Raw genomic sequence first — 19,908 nt, 5'->3', positions numbered from 1 at the left:
CCACCACAAGCTCCTTGGTTTTTCCTGTGTTTAGCAGGAGGCGGCTTTGCAGGCAGACAGAATGAATGTGTGTATATACATGTATATATATAGATCTCCTTGAGAATGCAAATGTGTGAACATATGAGTATGTATATCTGTAAAGCAAAGACTAAAAAAAAACAAGTGACAGAAACACTACAAATATATTCACTGTATGTATGTATGTACAGTATATTTGTGTCTGAATAAGTGCATCTTTGGGTCTACACACACACACAATGTTGTACATGCGGGGGGGGGGCTTTTTGGAAAAAATGTAAAGCTTTACTTCATTTTTAATTCAAATAAAGCGCCAAACGATAAATAATTTATAGTTTATTTATTGAAACTAAAAAAAGAAGGAACAGGTAACGATGTGACTTGAGCAAACAGAAGTACAGATAAAAATAATGCATTTGAAAAGGTCACTTATTATAAAACCCCAAAGATGAAATTAATGAAGCCCTTGCACACAAACAGCCACACACACATACACACCTTTTTAGGCTACACTACTGTTATCCACCTGCAGCAGCCTGCCAAATGTGCGATCTAGTTCCATGATTTCTTTTAATAGTTGATAGATTTCTGCTGCTCTGTTCGACAAGTCCTGATCACAGCAGGAGGGGAAAACAAACAGTGACAAATAAAAATGCTTTCAGGTCAACAGGTTCTCATGATCTCTCCTTACAGGATTCAATGCACCAGGAATGAGCAGTCGTGTTTTCAGTAGCCGTTATTTCAAATGTGTATGACATTTCTGGCATTATTGGCCCCTTTAATGTGTGAAGAATTCAAGTGTCATTTTTAAGCAAAACAAAATGATTTTCCATCATGTCAACACACATTCCTACTGCATTTGGATGTCTTAACAATAAAGAGGTGAGACTGGAGAATTATCTGCATCATTCAAAAAAAGGAGTGCCATTTTTGTGAAGAATGTGTCAAAATTCAGAGATAGATGATTTTTTTTTTTTCAGACACCATTTCTTTCAATTAAGATAATTACCAGAAGTCATTAATAATGAGATGGCAATACATTTCGGTAAATTGTCCATCAATTACACAGAGGAGGGACAGATAGGAATCTGAGCTTCAGACACTTGGCTTCCTGGGACGTGTCTGTCACTGGTCTTTGGTGAATATGTCTGTCTATCAGCACCCGAACTCTTGACAAAGTCTGGAAAACTAATGTAAAAACTGCAAAATGCAACTTGTGGCGGTGGGCTGAAAGGGTGAACCTTCACCCATTTGCTGAGGCCTCAGTTGCATCTTGCAGTTTTAAGCGGTGTAGCAGAGGAGCCCAACAAAGCCTGTATAATGTCTTCTCTAAATGTCCTTGGTGTGGAGTCTGTTCTCCACATGGAAAAGGAAAATAAAATGGGGCGGAGCAGGAGGTGGGTAGGAAGGAGGAGCAACAGAAAGCCAGTTAGAAGACCTGAGCGTGTCTGCCACAGTGTTGAAGCACTATGATATGAAGAGATTTAGTAGAATACAATTCAAATATCATCCAGGTTGCACTGTTGTCGAACCTCCACATAATTGGCTGGGAAAAGCCCATAGGTGTCTCGGCAACGACCTCGCCACCAGCCCTCGTCGATCATCTCAATGTTGGTAATGATTTCATCAGGGTCAAAGGAGATCTCGTCGTCTCCAGCTGGAAAGGAGAAAAAGATTGGGGGTGAAGGCCATTTGTTAAAATGTCCCAATTAAGTCTGAGCCATCCATCCAACCTAATGTAAAATCTTTAATGTGACTTCTATGATGTTCACAATTGCAAACATTTTCTGCTACAAATCTTTATTTGTTGCACCATGTTGATTCAAGTTACCCTTCCTGTTCTTGTGAGTGAATCCACTGAATCTGTTGTAATCAACTGCTTTCTGACTGATATTCCACAGGATAGTGAATGAGTGATTGAAGCCTCTGACTGGAAAAGTGCACTGAACCTGCATTCTTTGTAATAGACAGCAGGGGGTTATCACATTGCTGAACAACATAAAGATGTCACATTTGAGCATCAATCAGGGTCCAGACCAGAGGGGAGTAAGTCGCATGAAGACCTTCCTATGTGGAAGCAGATAGATTTTTATTTTGGTTGCAAAGCATAAGCAGATAGCTCTAACTTTCAAATATTGTTCTTAATTTTCAAAGTTATGCCCAGGTAATGATTTTGTCAATTTACCATCAAATGGTCACCCAAGGCAAACAAGTTCCAGGTGAGGGACCAGACAAAGCGTGACTCAGAAGACCACCCATGATGATGAAAGAATTTGGACCCAGTTTTCCCCTGCTCAGATGCCCAGTGGTGGGGCTCAATGGTGACTCGCCTCGACACACAAAGTGGGTTATGGAACCAGGTCTCTTGAAAGGGGCCAGACTTTTTTTTTTTTTTTTTTTTTAAACTCTGGAGTTGCCCCTGGTTAGAGGCACTGGGCAGGAGTAGGCATATTGATTACCCCCCAACTTGGTGCTTGCAGTTGGGGTTGAAGCCGGTGGATAAGAGGGTAGCCTCCCTCCGCCTTCAGGTGTGGGGACGGGTTCTGACTGTTTTTTTGTGGCTATGCACCAAACAGCAATTCCGTTTACCCGACCTTCTTGGAGTCCCTTGAGAAACTGCTAGAGAGCGCTCCTACTGGGGACTCTCCTGTTCTACTGGGAGACTTTAAAGCTCTTGTGGGATATGACAGTGAAACTCAGGAGGGGTTGATTGGGAGGAATGGGCCCCAGATCTGAACCAGAGCTGTGCTTTGTGATTGGACTTCTGTGCTCATAAACAGAATTGTCCATAACAAACACCATAGGCATAAAGGTGTCCATATGTGCACTTGGCACCAACGCACTTTAGGCCACAGATCTTAGATTGACCTTGTGTCGTTGGGCTTGCGGCGCATGTCCTGGACACTTTCGTGAAGAGAGGGGCAGAGCTGTTAACTGATCACCACCTGGTGGTGAGCTGGCTCCAATGGTGGGGCAGGATCTGGGTCAGACCCGGCAGACCCAAATGTAACATGAGGGTCTGTTGGGAACATTGAGCGGAGTCCCCTGCCAGAAGAACCGGTAGAACTACAACCACGTTGTGAGGGAGGTTGGGGAACATTGAGTCCAAATGAGCCATGTTCCATAATTCTATTGTTGAAGTGGCAGACTGGACTTGCGGTTGTAAGGTAGTCGGGGCCTGTTGGGGTGGCAACCCTCGTACCCGCTGGTGGACCCCAGCTGTGAGGGATGTCACCAAACTGAAGGAGTCCTATTGGGCCTTTCTGGGTTGCAGAGGCAGCTGAAGGGTACAGACAGGCCTAGTGGTACACGGCTTCGATGGTTGCCGAGACAAAAACTCGAGCTTGGAGGAGTTGGGGGAGAACGACTTCCGGTGGGCATCGAGGAGATTCTGGTCCAGCTCAGGAGGGGGAACCATTACTCCATCAACACTGTGTACAGTGGAAGCTGGGTGCTGCTCAACTCAGGATAATATAGATCAGTGGAGGGAGTATTTCCAAGACCTCCTCAATTCTGTTGAAACGCCATCCAGTGAGGAAGCTGAGCGAGGGGACTCCGGTGTGGACAAACACTTTCTGGGGCTGAAATTGCTGAAGTAGTCAAAAAAGCTCTTCAGTAGTGGGGGTAGATTAGGTCCGCCCTGGGTTCCTCAAGGCTCTGGATGTTGTAGGGCTGTCCTGGTTGACATGCCTCTGCAGCATTATGTGGACATCAGGAACATTGCCTCTGGACTGGAGGAGTTGGGTGGTGATCCCCCTTGTTAAAAAGGGGGATCGGAGGGTGTACGCCAATTACAGGGGCATCACACCCTTCAGCCTCCCTGGTAAGGTAAGGTCTATTCAGCAGTGCTGGAGAGGAAGATCTGCTGGGTCATTCAACCTCAGAACCAGGGGGTGTAGTGTAGTTTTCATCCTGGTCATGGAAAAGTGGACCAGCTCAATAACTTCACAAGGGTCATCGAGGAGGACTGAGAGTTTGCCCAACCCATCTATGTGTCCTGTGGATCAGGAGAGGGCATTCCACCGTGTCCCTTGGGCAATCCTGTTGTGGGTTCTCCGGGAATATGGGGTACTGAACCCAATTATACGGGCTGTTCAGTCCCTGTATGATCGGAGTCGGAGCATGGTTCGCATTGCCGGTTGTACATCACACTCATTTCCAGTGACAGTTGGACTCTGTCAGGGCTGCTAGGACCATGGTGCTCAAAAAGAAACAGGTGGTGCCCAGTCTCTGCCCCATGTGGAGGAGTTCAAGTATCTCAGGGTCTTGCTCACAAGTGAGGGACGGATGGAGCGGGAGAGCGACGAGATCGATGAAGCGTCTACGTTCCTACCTTCACCTATGGTAACAAGCTGCGGGTAGTGACCGAATGAACAAGATCGCGGATACAAGTCGAAATGCAGATCTTCCTCTCCGAAATGCAGTCGAAATGAGTTTTCTCCACAGGGTGGCCAGACTATCCCTTCAAGATAGGGTGAGAAGTTCAGCCATCTGGGAGGAGCTCAGAGAGTTGCTGCTCCTCCGTATGGAGAGGAGTCAGATGAGGTGGCTCAGGCATACGGTTAGGAAGTCTCCTGGACTCCTCCCAGGGGAGGCATTCTGGGCATGTCCATCTGGGAGGAGGACACGAGGAAGCCACGCTGGAGAGACCGTTTCTAGGCCGGTCTGGGAACATCCCCCAGAGGAGCTGAACCATGTGGTTGGGGAGAGGAAAGTCAGGGCCTTCCTCCTTCGGCTGTTGCCCCCCCCGACCTTTCTTTGGAGAAGCGTCAAAAGATGGATGGATGGAGTTGACAGTGTGGAATTTCTTTTGTTTACTTTGAATTTGTTTGTCATTGTGATTTGGAGACACTTTTAAAAGTAATTCTTGACTAATAAAGACATTCCTTTCCAAAATTCAACTAAATTTTGATTTATATCATATGATTTTGCATGTTGCGATGCCATGTTGGAATAACTCTAATATGAAAATCTGAACAGTAAATTAACAAAAAAGACCATTTCGGGTGTCTGTCAAGATAAATCAATCAATTCAATCAGTTTTCCTCAACAAGATAAGAATTTTCCAGGTGTTTTCTGCATTGATAATTGGTCAGCTGACTACATCCACCTGCTGCGTTCAGTTCTGTCAGTCTCACCTGCTTGGTAATCATACAGAGCCACTGCTGTCACCCCGAAGTCCTTGTCGAACTCCTGATCGTCTGTAAGAGAGCAAGGTATGTTATTTTGATGGTCGACTTGTTTGATACTTTTTTTTCTTAATAGGAGGGGGGGGATCAGATGACAGATGGCTACCATGAATATTTTCCAGCACCACAAACCCACACGTGTGCTTTTTCACTCCAAGGCAAAAAATAAAATATAGTCAGTATATGTGTAGAAAGTAAAGTCCTTTACATTCTGCAGTCTCAGCAGGGGTCTGGTACAGATCCTCCTCCTGCTCTTGTGTTTCCTGGTTCTGTGGCTCCACTTCGTACAGCTGCTCTCCATTCTCCTCGGCAGCAGCTTCCTCTGGTTCCTAACAAGGCAAACGCAAATACATGTAAGGCTGCGAAGACTGTGGGGGAGGAGGTAGGCCTGCATGTAGACATTCGATATGACAAGCTACAGTAAAATATTCTTTTAAAAGTACATCAGAACAATTAGTCTGCTTCTTTTCCTTTCGGCTTTTCCCTTCAGGGGTCACCACAGCGAATTACCCCTCTCCATCTAACCCTATTCTCTGTATCCTCACACCGACTACCTTCATATCCTCTCTCACTAGGTCCATAAATCTTCTCTTTGGTCTTCCTTGAGACCTCCTGCCTGGCAGATTCAATTCCACCATCCGTCTAACAATATATTCACTACCCTCCTCTGTACATGACCGAACCATCTCAGTCTGGCTTCTCTGACCTTCTCTCAAAAACATCTTACATGTGCTGTCCCTCTGATGGACTCATTACTGATCCTAACCATCCTCTTCACTCACAAACAAAACCTCAACATCTTAATCTCTGCAACCTCCAGCTCTGCCTCTTGTCTTTTCGTCAATGTTTCTAGATCATAGAGCAATCATTGGTCTCACCACTGTTTTGTAGACAGACAATTAGTAAACTACTACAAATATTTGATTTATTTTACAGCTTTTAATTCATCCCAGGAAACTCTATTGTGTATTTTTTTAACAGTATATTATATTATTAAGCAGTTTAAAATTTGTTGCTGCTGCTAATTCAGTCATTCATTAATTTATTATTTTGAATTGGACAAAGTACATTTCTATAAATATAAAAATATAATTTTAAAAACTTCATTATTTATAATCAGCAGGTACAGTATATTGAAGTGTTTTGTTGGAGGAATTACAGCCAATGTATCCCAGTATTGTGACAGTCAAAAAAAAAAAAAAAAAAAAAAAAAAAAACACACACAAAACACTATCCACATTTGCAAAATTCACCTTCAAGATTCATTCTGCGTCCATCTTTCCTTTTAACTGTTATTAGAGCAGAAGCTGTGGCCTAATGGTTCTTCCAGCAGAGATAGTCACTCACCCGGTGTGTTGGGGCAGCAGAGGGCTGGACTGGTGGAGTGGGGCTGGGGGCAGTGGCCACAGGATATGGTTCCCTAGCCATCTCTTCATTTTTACGCCGAGCCTCCTCTTGTTCCCGCTTCTCCTTGGCCTGACGACGTGCTCGCTCTTCTTCGGCTTTCTTCCGGTTCTCCTCCTCCTTCTCCTTGGCGATGTTTTCGAAGCGGGCCTTTATGCTGCCTGTGCTGCTGCCAGCTGATGGAGGAGAAACGGCATGTAGATGAGGTAATGTCCCAGGCTTCAGGTTAGTGCTCCAGGACATGTCACTGTGATGGACACTCACCAGCCTCCACAGGTCGGGTTTTCTGGTATGATGAGGTTGGTTTCTCCACCTCCTCAAATGTCCCTGCACTCTGTCAACAAGGAGTTGGATGTGAGTAAACAAAGGCATTATAGCCAAACTAGTGTGCACATCAAGACATGTTATCGGCTTACATCCAGAGACCTATGTAATTGATTGATTAACTTACGTAATTTTATTTATATTGATTCATAGTAGTTTTTCTTTTTTTAAATTGATGTTATAATGGGAAATATACCAACACGTAGCAAATAAGTTGTAATGTTGAAATTGAAAATTGTAAATTGAAATTTGAAAAAGTCACATTTGGTAGCATTCAGAGCTGGTTGTAAGAACCACAGTTGTTTTCCTAACAAACATGCAAAATTTTCCATAATTTGAACCCCTTTTTATTCTTGCTGAGACTATTCTGAAACCAGTTTCACATCTCAATGTTAAACTGCCATCTAGCACAGTAGGTTAAAGATTAGTCTTTTCAGATTGGCTTGAGGTCTAAATTCAAAACTTAATGAAATATTAAACAATTTTGCAAGAGTACCAGTCTTACCTTATCCATCCGGTCATTCTGAACCCCAAACTTCCCACCGAATCCTTTGGAATAATCTGGTAACAAAAATAAGGAAATAGTGTTTTGGTGTTTTATTTTCAGCTGATTAGGTCAACCACAGTCAGCAACAGCTGAACTTATTCTACATATGGCTATAGAACTGATTTAGCCCCTTCCCCAAACCCTCACAGGAGTTTGGGGAGGAAGGGCTCAGTGCTTAACAGTTCAGACCAAGCAGACTGCGGTTGTTCGCAGACAAAAACCTGCTGGAGTCACATAATGAGCGGGTGGACTCATGCAAACCTGTAAGGAGGAGAAATAGAAAGACTGCCAAGACAGTGACAGCCAATAATGTGAACATAAGCCAAACACTTGGCAGGGGTCAGGCAGCCATCTTCACTCAGCGTCGGAGCTTAAAAAAAAAAAAAAAAAAAAAAATCAGCCACTGTTTTGAGCGGTGGCAGTTGTACTGCGGGGAAATGCAGTGCGGCTGTACGACTGTGTTGCGATCATGCAGATGATGAAGGCAAAAGCTAGGACACAGCATCATGGCAAAGGGGCAAAGACATACTCTGCCAGGGATGGGGAGGGGTATAAAAACTGTTTAAGATCAATCTCATTCATTATTGGGAATATTTGATAGGCCTAAATATGGTATAAATTGACTGTTGGAGGTTGCTTAGTTTTACTGAGGCCTGTTTGTAGCTGGCTATTGTGCGTTATAACAGGAAGGATTGCGCAAGAGCTTCTGAGGCAGATTTTGTGATTATACTCTTACTTTTAGTTTTTACTGTAGATGTTTAGATAGAATGCAAAAAGAAAATCTTTTTTTTGTCTTCTCTCACTGCTCCGCTTTGGAAGCCAGGTGGAATGGGCCTTTTTTTGAAAGGAATGCGAATCTGGGACATAAATAAATAAATCACAACTTTTAGTGGCCTGAAATTACCTGTGCATGTCTGACACCAATTAACTGCCTTTTGTGCAATAAGTTCAATTTAATTGCACTTGCTTTAATGATGAGAAATAGTTAAACAAATACTTACTGGACATTTTCTTTAAGGGTTATTATAAACCTAAACAATATTAAAGATTTACTTGACAAGGAAATTGTACGTGTGTTGGACATATGTGAATTGTTCGATATATTATCAGTTAGCTTTTACAGCATATCCATTACTTTTTAGAAAATAATTGAGTTACATTTTGGCAACAATTGGGAAAAGAAAAAAAAAAAAATCCATGTATTTATCGATATAATGTCACACTCTGACATTATTCAATAAACTAACCCAATGTTTGTCTATCAAAACAGAAGATAGTTGCTGCTGAAGAACAGGGGGAGGATGACAGCGGTGCCAAGGACAAGAGCGTTGAGCTAAGCGCAGAGGTCTTGTTGGGAGAGGGAGCAGGGTAGGATTGAAATGGGAGGTGGTGTTCAGGAAGTATCTGTGCCTTTCTGGGACTCGTGCTTGGCCAGGTTCTCCTTGTGCTCATAGCCCAGGGCACACTGGTCCTGCCTCTCCACCTCTACCCCATACTGCCCTCCAAACCCACGCTTATAGTCTGCAACACAACACACACGTGGACAGATACAGACTGTGGATCACAGAGACAAAGATGACACACACACACACGCGTGCGCGCGCCCCTTCAAGACACTGGTACTCGAAGACCCCCTCCAATCAATCGCCTCAGTATAAATATTGCAGATACACCTCTGTGCTCACAGGAACTCCCAGTATAGATTTAATGCATCATTTCAGAATGGGGCCCCAGATTTTTATTGTTAACATTGACAGAGCAGCTGCTTTCCTGGGGGTAACAGACAGAAACAACTTTGAGCATGTTTAAATGGCAGGTTAATAAGAGATGCAATGCAAAGAAGATTCTTGGAACTCCTCATTTCTGGTCCTGGCCAACCTCCATCAGAGAGAACAATGAAAATACATTTTAAACCTCAATAATCTCTAAACTGCACCCTTAGACCAGTTCAAGTGCAGACTGTTTGTATAATCGTGATGAAAGGTGAACCAAAGGCCTGTCATTTGGCCAGAATCCCAAGCTATGGTTTCACTTCCTCTGTGACAGCCTCATTTTCCCCACACAGAGGAAGCTATTGACTTCTTGAGGACTTCAATGTGACCACATAAGAGCTGCAATGTACAAGTGAGGACGCTTCACTCCAATGGGTTTTTACGGTTCATTCATCAATTATGAAAATGAAATGTGTTTAACTAATATTTTTCTAATATGAAAAGTGCTATAAGAATTTACAGGATGGTGGTGGTGGTGGTGTGGGGCAGTGGGATAGTGACAGACTGTTTCTTCATTCTAGTTGTAATACAAGATGTAGAAAATGTTCTGCTTTGAATAATCCTTGATGATGCAAGTTACCTTTGTTTCCCCCTCATCATTTGTCAATGATGTGACCGTGGTGCCACGTAAAACTGACATTTCCCCCCAAAAAATAAAAACTCTAGCCAGATTATCATCATTACCTTTTTGGGATTCGTGGAGCTGCAGCTTCTCCTGGTGGTCCCATCCCAGGGCAGATTTATCCTGCCTATCTGTCTGCACACCAAACTTGCCTCCAAAACCCTTTACATAGTCTGCGAAAACACACAGCACAGTGAGTCAGCATCCTCTGGATGAATGACTATTACTTTCTTCCTTTCTTTAAAGTTTGTGCATAATTCCTAATTATGCAATGCAATCCAAGTATAAAGCTCTATCATGAATTTAACAATTATCATTTTACCGGTAAGTAATATCCGTCAGACAGGATAATTTTATTTTAACCGACACAAGTACCTAATATTAATATTTATAGATTTAAAATACTTTCCTGTATTCGTGGAGGAAATATTGGAAAGGGGTCTGTCCAAGATAAATGGATTTCTCCTTAACAGTGTTGGTCAAAACTGAACATTCTGTTTGAGATGAGGCAAAATTAATGGCAATGCCGTCACATTAAAGATACTGGAGTACTTTGTGATCAAAGGGTTACACTGCAGACAACAGGCAAATCTCAGAGTCATTAATGGGTGAATGTGACAGATATCAGACTAGGTCTTACAGAGGCAGCAGGGTCACTTGCACGCTTTACATGAAGATTAGGTCATGAGATGAAGCTGCTAAACCAAACACAGAGCTTCTGCTGGCATGTCAGACATGTCAGGCAGAGCAGAGTCAAAACATGTCAGCACTATTATGTGAGTCTGACTAACCCATGACCTCAGGGCATAAAAAAAAAGGTAATTAACAAAATATGTAGTCAATGATGCAATGTTTTCTTTTACTTTTCATGTGACTTTTTCTTTCTTTTTTCAGATGATTTCTTAGTCATTTACTTTTTATCTGCAATGTCATTTTCAAATTACTATCTAGTGCTACCTATCAGATTATGAAGGTAATTCTTGCTAAATCTCTGGTCAATAATTATAGAAGTAATTTAGATTTAATTAGCAGATCAAGTCATCCACATTTTCATTGATTTTTATACATGATTTTTTTCAACTGAAAAGAAGCACATTATTTTAACATTGTAGAATAATGTAAAATAATGTAATTTTAATTACATACCCTTATGAAATCTTAGTTTTTTGCTTCAAATACCACAAACAAGACCAATTTCTAACAATTAAAAACTGTTAGTAAAAGCCGGGAAACAAATATAGAATCCAGTATCCCATAGATAATGTCCTATTGCTCCACTGGCCAAACTGACTAACAGTACTATTTGTCAAAGATCTCAAGAATTAACTTTGGCTGGGCACAAACAGTAGGCTCTTAAGACATGAGCATTACAAACAACAGCCTTTTCCCTGTCAAGAATGAAAACAAAACACCTGGCCCATTTCTCTTTTTTTTTTTTAAACTGCTATACAGCCAAACGTAACAACTAAATCTAGACCTGAGCAACAAAAGTTCATTAAATATGATAATTATGTCTTTTCTCTATAACAGCCGACAGCAATCAATGAGATATTAAAATAGACACCCATTAAAGAGAAGTATTACATTTTGATTTGTATAGCAACACCATTAAAGAAAAAAAGGAAAGAACTACACTGCAAGAGTAGACTTCCTTGTTTAACTTATTTTCAATATCTTGCAAAAGTTGTTCTTAGGTTCACAGCTACTATCCTCAAGGAGAGGAAACATTAATCCTTTGTGCAAATACACAAACTCCAGTTACAAGATGGAAAAGAATCAAGGTGAAGCGAATACATTGAAGGTTCAAAACCCCATTGTGATAAGAAAAAGTCAGGGCTAAAATAATTGACTGCAGGGGGGCTGCTACCTCACTTTTCATCATTTTATTCATTAAAACTAGACTAATGTCAATAATGTGTTAAATCCCAATCCGAGTGTAGCGAATGAATGAGTCATGATACAAACCTTTCTGAGACTCGTGCTTCTCTGTCTTGCCCTGGTACTCAAAGCCCACAGCACTCTTGTCCACCTTGTCACTTTCAACACCAAATTTCCCTCCAAAGCCTTTGGTATAATCTGTGAATTGTTGCAGCAAAATGGGGACAAGACAGATTAAATTCACAAATCACTTTTAAAAAAGAAAGTTGAGACAAAGAGCAACACACACACACACACAAAAGTAAGTATTATTTGATAAAGGTGAGTAACAGTGGATATAAAAACTAACAATGTATAAAAGTCTTTGAACATTTTATAAAGCAGGCAGAAGGAGAGCATGACCTTCAATGAATGAAATATGAAGCTGTGCTCAGTCATGAAGGTGAGGTGTGTGTTTGTTAGTTTGTATCTTCCCTCCATGTTTTCCCCACATCCCTCTTTGTTAATGGGAAACTAAACATACCTTTCTGAGACTCGTGTTTCTCAGTTTTGCCTTGGTAATCGAAGCCCACTGCGCTCTGGTCGACACGATCTGCCTGCACTCCATATCTCCCCCCGAACCCGGTGGAGTAGTCTACACAGCAGAGGGGGGGCCAAGTGTCGGAGGTTAGAGTGATGCAGCGTAGCAGCACTGGTCATAAGGCAGCCTAATTTCAGAGTATTTGCTTATACATTTTCACTTCATGCTGTTTTAAACAGATTTCCTTAAAATGCAGTGAACTCGCTGCACAGCACAAAGAACAAAAGCAACCTTTCCTGTTGTTTAGCGATAAGGTGGTAGGCAATATTGGAACTGAGATAAGGCTCAGGGCTCATGCACAGGTGACTGTGGTGCACATGAATGCAACCAATGGGCAGTGACAGAATGAAGTCATGGGATGCAGCCTGAAAGTGCTGGTGCGCCCATACTGCTGATCTACTGTTTAACACACATTGCAGCCACAGACCTTTCGACCGTGTTTTGTCTGGTTGTTGCTTGGGTCGAATAGCCTATCACATTGGGGCCCACACTTTTTTGGCTTGCACGCTGCTCTCAAAATTACCAAGTGAAAATGATCTACCAGCATTAAAAACGCGAGCGCGCGCGCACACACACAGACACACACAGACACACACAGACACACCAGTAATTATAATCATAATAAAAAAATTGCTTTCCATTAGTAATGAGATATTTCCATGCCTAAGAATATAGTGTTATATACCAGTTGCAGGAAAAAGTATCCTGAAAAAAAATAGTAATGACTATAAACAATTTATCTGGGGTGACTGAAGGAAAAATAAAGCTAGATGGTAAAGAATCTACTAATGTACTAATGACTGGGTTTGGAAACTAAACAACCTCACCTTTCTGCGAAGCGTGTTTCTCTGTTTTGCCAGCATACTCAAACCCAACTGCAGACTGGAATGAAGAGGGATGGGAGAACATTTTTTCCAAGTTAAGTTTGAAATAGCCAATGTAACAACAGCCAACCATGAATCCATGTGTGGATGATGCTCTCAGGTATCTTAGACTATATTGTGAATTTAATTCCTGCTTTCTGTTAATTCAAATGGATATTTGGATACAAGAATGGTGCAATATAAAGGTTATATACACTGCGGTCACCAAGTTGTGAGCTGTCCTTAAAATATGGTTAATGTTGTTATCACATTAAGACGTAAGCCAAAGGAAATACCTGGTCAACGCGGTCGGCTTGCACGCCGAACTTCCCCCCAAAGCCCTTGGAAGTGTCCGTCTGAGAGCAGTGCTTGGACAACTTGCTCTGATAGTCATGGCCCACAGCAGACTGTCAGACAGACAAAGACAAACACCTGAGTACAACACTGAGAAGTTTTAAAAAACAAAACAAGGACTCAGCACACATTCCATAGATAGTGAAGGGAAAACAGTCACGAGGACAGGGAGAACAATGACGCTGAAAATGACTGCCACTGGTTGGAAGTGGTGACATCTGACTCATCACAGATTCACACAAATACACCGTGTGGTGTAAACATTGCCTGATCATCACATTCATGCTGCACTGACCACATGGCTCAGACACAAATGGTTTTGGATATAAAGCTGCTTTGCAAGGAAGGCTGATATGAGCAAAACTGCCCCAGCAGGTTCAGGAAAGTACTACAACCCTACCTTACCCCTATAAGCAAACTGTTGAAGAAATCCACAATAAACTTGAAATGGTCAACAATTTGTGTCAAATCACGTGTGCAACTACTATTCTAAAATGTGGAAACTGAATTCTAAATTCTAAAGAGGAAACTGTGTTCAGACTGAGATGGTTTGGTCATGTACAGAGGAGGGATAGAGAATATATTGGTAGATGGATGCTGGAATTGGAGCTGCCAGGCAAGAGGTCTCGAGGAAGACCAAAGAGAAGATTTATGGACGTAGTGAGAGAAGATATGAAGGTAGTAGGTGTGAGAGAGGAGGATACAGAGAATAGGGTTGGATGGAGAAAGTTGACTCGCTGTGGCGACCCCTGAAGGGAAAAGCCGAAAGAAGAAGAAGAAGAAAGAGGAAACTGTGCAGATGAATTTTGTGGTTTGCACTTGAGTATGTGGTTGAGGAACTGCTTCGCACTTCATTGATTCAGAGATCAAGTAAGATTAATGTAGTCCTGAGAAAATCAAAGAAGTGCATGACCGCTCACCAATACTAAGAATAGACCCTGATAAAATTGATGGATTTCTGTAGGTGATTCAATATTTTGGTTGTGAAACGGAGTGATTTGTGGATATGATATACTACTAAACTGCCAGTTGACAGTGAGATATGTCCTAAATCTAAAACAAGCATGATTCACACAAGTCGAAAATACTGCAAGTCGAGACACTGCCTAACCTACCCCAGTAGTCTTTATGTGATTAATGTTTTAATAGTCTTAATATGATATAGCAAAACAGCAATTTAGAATACCTCACTGTAGAAACTACTTGTACTTCTTTTTTCCATTATTGGTAGGCAACAAACTTAGGTTTTGGTATACCTACCTTTTCTCCTAAAAATTGAGGTCTGAAACACCAAAAATCACAGACAACAATACACACTAACACAGAGAGCACTTTCTCAATCTAGAGTCCCAACATACCATACCGCATATGCTACTATACTTGTTTCCCACATGAACTACAGTTGAGTTGAATCACTAGTACATAAATAAGGGACAATCCCTAATAACCTCTAAGACAACATAATGAATGGACTTCTAATTCAGAGACGCAAGACAGGTTTTAACATTCACATAAGAATGCAGACTGACGTTTGAGGCCTAAGTGATATTTATATATTTTTTCATTTTATACCTGGGGAAAACTTTTGTTGGACAGGATTAAGAATGCATCCTTCTTCATGTAACAATAATAATAGTAGTAGTACATTATCAATATTATAATTCATGGCTTTCAATGTTTCAGCCACAGGTTTACTAGGAATGGGTAGGTTTCCCCAATACTGTGCCATTTGTGGTAATTCTAACAATAAATCAAAAATGTAGGTAAGCAAAAATAATCAGTTATGAAAGTAAATACATTTGCACATGCAAAAATTAAACATTGTTCTTCTATGATTATCATTTTCTGTAGGGTTGGCGGAAAGGGGGTTAAAAGCTCAGGGTTATCTCTCTGCAGGCAGGACTTCAAAGTGGGAGTCTGTAAACACTGTAGGATGTTATTCGTAATTTAGAAGACACAATATCAATTTTTTGGCTTTTTAAACATCAGTGTCCCTTTACGGCACCTTGGGTTGTTTACCCCTGAACTTGAATCTGTTAGTCACTTAAAAGGCCTATGGGAGAAGAAAATACGCTATTACGCAACTATTGAATAATCATTGTTTGATTAAAGCAAATATGCTGATATCAGTTCCTGCGGAAAAGTCAGCTCCTCTGGACTTAATTTCCTCCGACCTGAGGTTTTATCTCACATATGTATTTTAATATCTCCTATCTGAACATTTACAAGAACATAAAATAAAGATGAGCAGAGCAAGTAACGGTAAAGTCAGAATGGAGAACTCAAATGTCGATGTCATCACATCTAAGAGGTTGAAGAGGGCCAACAGACTCAGCTTAACATGTATTTAGTCGCAGATGAAAAGCAATCTGCTGGTCAAAGGTCCAGAACATCTTCCAATGAAGATATGCTCAATGAACTGCTTCCCTCTTTCTCACTTCAACAAATTACATTGAGTCAATTCTGATACATTAGCTACTATAAACTGATTTTTCCAAAGTCTTGTCATTGTTACCGAACAGTACTTCCCTTACCTTGTCCATGCGGTCCTGCTGCACCCCGAATTTGCCTCCATATCCATGAGAGGCCTTTGGCATTGACTCCAACTCCTTCTCCTTTAAGCTGGTGTGCTCTGTTGACACTGTTTGGCGCAACTGGTGGATACTATTCCAGGGAGAAAAAACCTTCAGGCACATTTCAGTTTCCATTACATTTTAAATCTGGAGCATATACTCGCCATCCTCACTTTATGTGTTCCTGATGTCCGGAACCAGCCACCGTCTTGGCACCCCAGCGCTGCTCCTTCTCAGACACGTCATTCTAGAAAGCCATTTGACATTTGCACTGAGGGTAAGACAATGGTGGAGCCACTTCATTTTACTTAAAGTGATTCAAACAAAGAGTCCTGCAGTGTGCATGTACCTCAAAGTCAGGGTCAGTCTCCCAGTCATCCCCTCCGTCATTTACAGCCACATTGACAGACTGTCCTGCTGCTGCCTTCCACATGTTTAGGGTGCCAAAGCCTCACACACTGAAGACAGGAGGCTTTGTTTCATTGAAATAGATATCATAAACAGAAATACAATGTAAATGTGAGACGATTAAAGCCCTGATTCCCTGAAGGACTCATTCTAACATTTTTCACAGTTGAACACTTGGAGACACAATCAGCTATGGGTGAGTCGAAAATCATCAAGAAAATACTATTTCTGCTCACGATTCCTATTTATTTTAACTGTATTTTTTTTCCTCATTATTGCAATCTATGCAGCTGAAAAAGTGGTCTCTGATGAAAACTGGTTTATGTACTTCAATATTTATTCAAATGTTTAGCTTTAGCAGGTTTTTATAGCCTCTTGTCATTAAAACTGAATTTCATCATTGTGGAACAATTAAAGGCACATTTTATTCTATACTTAATATAGCTCCTCTAGTTTGGTAGTATCATTTCAGCGATTAGGTACTGGGCGTCTGGGCTCTGGGTTGGCACTTCAGTGCTACTACTACCCCTCGCTGTGTGGATACCAATTGCATTTATTTCACTTGTTCCAGGGCTTTCCTGTCCTCTTGAACATCACTTGCCAATCTGGAAGTTTTCCAGTGAGGGTTCCTTCTATCTCACCCCTGTACCTATAAAATATTTTACCTTAACTTCTCAACTGCAATTACTTTCCTTGTGGTGGAGATTTGCGATGATCATGGCAGCTTATCTTCCAGTTAAACTATTCACATGCTCCCTCCTGCTCTACTGATCTAGACCGGGTAAACATCCATTTTCTGGGAAGTTTGATAATGTTGAGCAGGAAGTCATCCTCTGTGCACCACTCTGCAAGATTGTAGATGTTCTCTTAGGAGGAAGTCCATAATTGTGCAGTGAATCTTTATGACTGATGATTGTGTTTTAAAGAGAAAAATACTTTCACACTGGGGATTAAAGCCATGAGCGTAAAGCACAGATATCCACAGGGGTGGAGGGATCAGGTTCATTAAGAACTGTTTAAGTTTCAGGCTAATCTTATGCAAAATAACCATTATCAAAGCCTGTCTTAACTGGTGCTACTAAAAGATATTAAGAAAAACATAAACAGCTTGAAGGCGAATATCTATCTGCAGATATTCTAGTAGGTAATTAATTTCTCACCTTTCAAAAGGCAAAGAACCAAAGAGAGACATAGTTCAGGCACTTAGGTAAAATAAGCGCAGTTATTCTTTTAAGTCCTTTAGATTTTTTGGTGACAGTAATGACAATTCAACAAAAATAACATAAATAAATCAATAATTCTATAAATAAATTCAATAAATGTAAACACCTATAAGAAACTGTAAAGAATGACCTGTTTTGCAAAAGCAGAAACTATAGCTTTTGTTTTGATCCCAGGAACTGTCCTTCAAAACCAAACTCTGGACTAATAAGCACTAAATTATATAATTCCTTTTAAAAAAATGTGTTAGTGAGTTTAGTTTTTTATTTTCTTTGAGGTCATGGCTATTATGGAGATGTGACACAGAGTTTTTATAATTTTATCTACACTGCTAACAAATTACACTCTGATTATAACAGATATCTTGTTCTGACAGTAAGGCATTTAGTTCAATTTGAATTGAAGAACATGGCTGATCTAGCAGGTGGATATATGAATAGATCCATCTGGATAACTGTTCTTCCAAACGCCAAATTGATAACACGGATAATCGCCACTGCTCTACACAAACGGGAACATTGTTACACACGACAGATAATTCATTGCATTTGTGGTTAAATGCCCAACCGTCACAAACGCTATTTGAAGATTTTCAAATTCCAAATTTTCCAAATTCTGCGAATAGCGGTCAATCACTATTCTATATTGTAACAAGGACGCTGCGACTAACCGAGGGATTTCCCGGTTATGATCCCAGCAATTTAAAACAAAAGTTTCCTGTTATAATTCTTACTGCTGACTCAGCACAATGTGGGCAACTTGCATCTGTGTTCAATCCGAGCGTGCGGGAGACGTGGCTCCGTTCACCTCCGAGGAAGGAGACCAGGAAGTTAATCCAAACTTTGTGTGTGTGTGTGTGTGTGTGTGTCTGTGCATGTTTCTTTGACAAGACTATTTCAAAACCACACCCATTTTGCGGTTCCTACACATACCTCGAAATGCGTAATATTACAGATCAGATGTTGATGTGAATAGCAACAATGAGGGGCGTTGAAGTGGAAGAGTATCAAAAATTAAATAGATAAATCTCTGGCTAAAAAGGGTACAGCTGACACAACTGAGTGATCCTGGCCCAATTTCCGTGTAGCGACTTCGACTCAAGGTAGCACGTTCTGCACCCTGTCATCTAAGATCGACGGATTTTTTGCAATCCAAGTAAATAAATCAATGTATAAGTACAATTAGTGATACGCGGTCCATTTTATACCGGAAAGGTTGAAAAAGGCACGGCGGCTCAATGGTGACACAGCTGTAGTGGTGTGGTTTGGTCGTTACGGCCAGACAGGTCCTTGGAAAAGGAGAAACACCCTGTTCACAGTTCCGTCGACGCATGGAGGTCCACCAAAAAGTGCCCGCCGGCGGTCGGGTTTGTTTGAATTGGCCACGAATTGAGAAAAATATGCGACTGTGACTGCCGGGCTGCGGCATTTTCTGTTCCAGTTTCCCCCCCTGAGCTAGCAGGCGAAGCTAGCAGTTCCTTCTGGAATAATTCGCTGGCGAGGAACGAGCGCTGCGACATTTCCAGAGATTTCAACGTCGCCGACATGGCGTTATAAACTCACCGTCGACGGCCTTACGGAGCTCCGTTCAGATTCCAGTCGTATTTTAGAGACCCCGCGGGTTACCGTGTCTCACTTCTAGCACTGATGGAGCGACACTGGCGCTGCTGGATTCATCCGGGCTCTCCCAGTATCCCGAGCTTCGCCGGTGGTGACGTCACAAGTGGGCGGATGCGTGGGTTGAAGCCCTAGTATTGACCAGGTGCTGAAAGACTCCCATTTACAGTGCAGGAAACACTCATTGACTTTTTACGTTTATTTTTACATTATTATCTAAATATTTGAATTGATTTATAATTCTATAATAAATCTCCCTTGACATTTTCCAGTAACTCTAAATAATTTCTTGCATTATTTCAGGTATTTCGCGTTTAGTTCCTTTCCTGACAATATCCTGCAGATATTGTCATCAAACTTATAATTAATTGTGCTAATTTTAATTTAAAAAACAACAAAAAAAAACCTTTCATACAGTCATGTAATTTATGCGTCGGGAAGTGTGTCATGGTTGTTGACAAGTGTCAGTATTTGTCATAAATGCTCACAAATTATATCATGTTCTCAGTATGAGTAAACTTAGTTATTTCCAGCAA

At 41.3% G+C, this 19,908-nt stretch overlaps 1 protein-coding gene across 3 annotated transcripts; it reads right to left on the bottom strand.

Annotated features, from left to right (window-relative positions):
- Positions 1–344: 344 nt before the first annotated feature.
- cttn (cortactin) lies at positions 345–19,446 on the bottom strand. 3 transcript variants are annotated; one of them, XM_086143795.1, is made up of 16 exons: positions 19,319–19,446; positions 16,477–16,585; positions 16,301–16,374; positions 16,089–16,218; positions 13,497–13,607; positions 13,165–13,219; positions 12,281–12,391; positions 11,845–11,955; positions 9,942–10,052; positions 8,896–9,006; positions 7,444–7,499; positions 6,879–6,948; positions 6,558–6,790; positions 5,419–5,539; positions 5,160–5,222; positions 345–1,678 (listed from the first exon to the last, which is right to left on the bottom strand). In XM_086143795.1, exons 2-16 carry the CDS (start codon positions 16,558–16,560, stop codon positions 1,521–1,523), a joined length of 1,599 nt encoding a protein of 532 aa, XP_085999921.1. In that variant the 5' UTR covers positions 16,561–16,585; positions 19,319–19,446; the 3' UTR covers positions 345–1,520. The 3 variants fall into 3 exon arrangements, with proteins under 3 accessions (XP_085999921.1, XP_085999922.1, XP_085999923.1); XM_086143796.1 differs by having other exon boundaries at positions 16,477–16,599; positions 19,319–19,444; XM_086143797.1 differs by lacking the exon at positions 8,896–9,006.
- Positions 19,447–19,908: the final 462 nt, after the last annotated feature.

Source organism: Fistularia commersonii, chromosome 3, assembly GCF_037954325.1.
Source record: "Fistularia commersonii isolate RoL2024-O1a breed Wild chromosome 3, RoL_Fcom_v1.0, whole genome shotgun sequence".
NCBI lineage: Eukaryota > Metazoa > Chordata > Actinopteri > Syngnathiformes > Fistulariidae > Fistularia > Fistularia commersonii.
This window is presented reverse-complemented; position numbering and strand designations above follow the sequence as displayed.

Coding starts and splice junctions, on each gene's coding strand:
- cttn (XM_086143795.1), bottom strand. CDS start 16,560: ATGTGGAAGGCAGCAGCAGGACAGTCTGTCAATGTGGCTGTAAATGAC. Junction 16,375..16,476: donor AGACTGACCCTGACTTTGAG/GTACATGCACAC, acceptor ATGGCTTTCTAG/AATGACGTGTCTGAGAAGGA. Junction 13,608..16,088: donor AGCAGGACCGCATGGACAAG/GTAAGGGAAGTA, acceptor TCTGTCTGACAG/TCTGCTGTGGGCCATGACTA.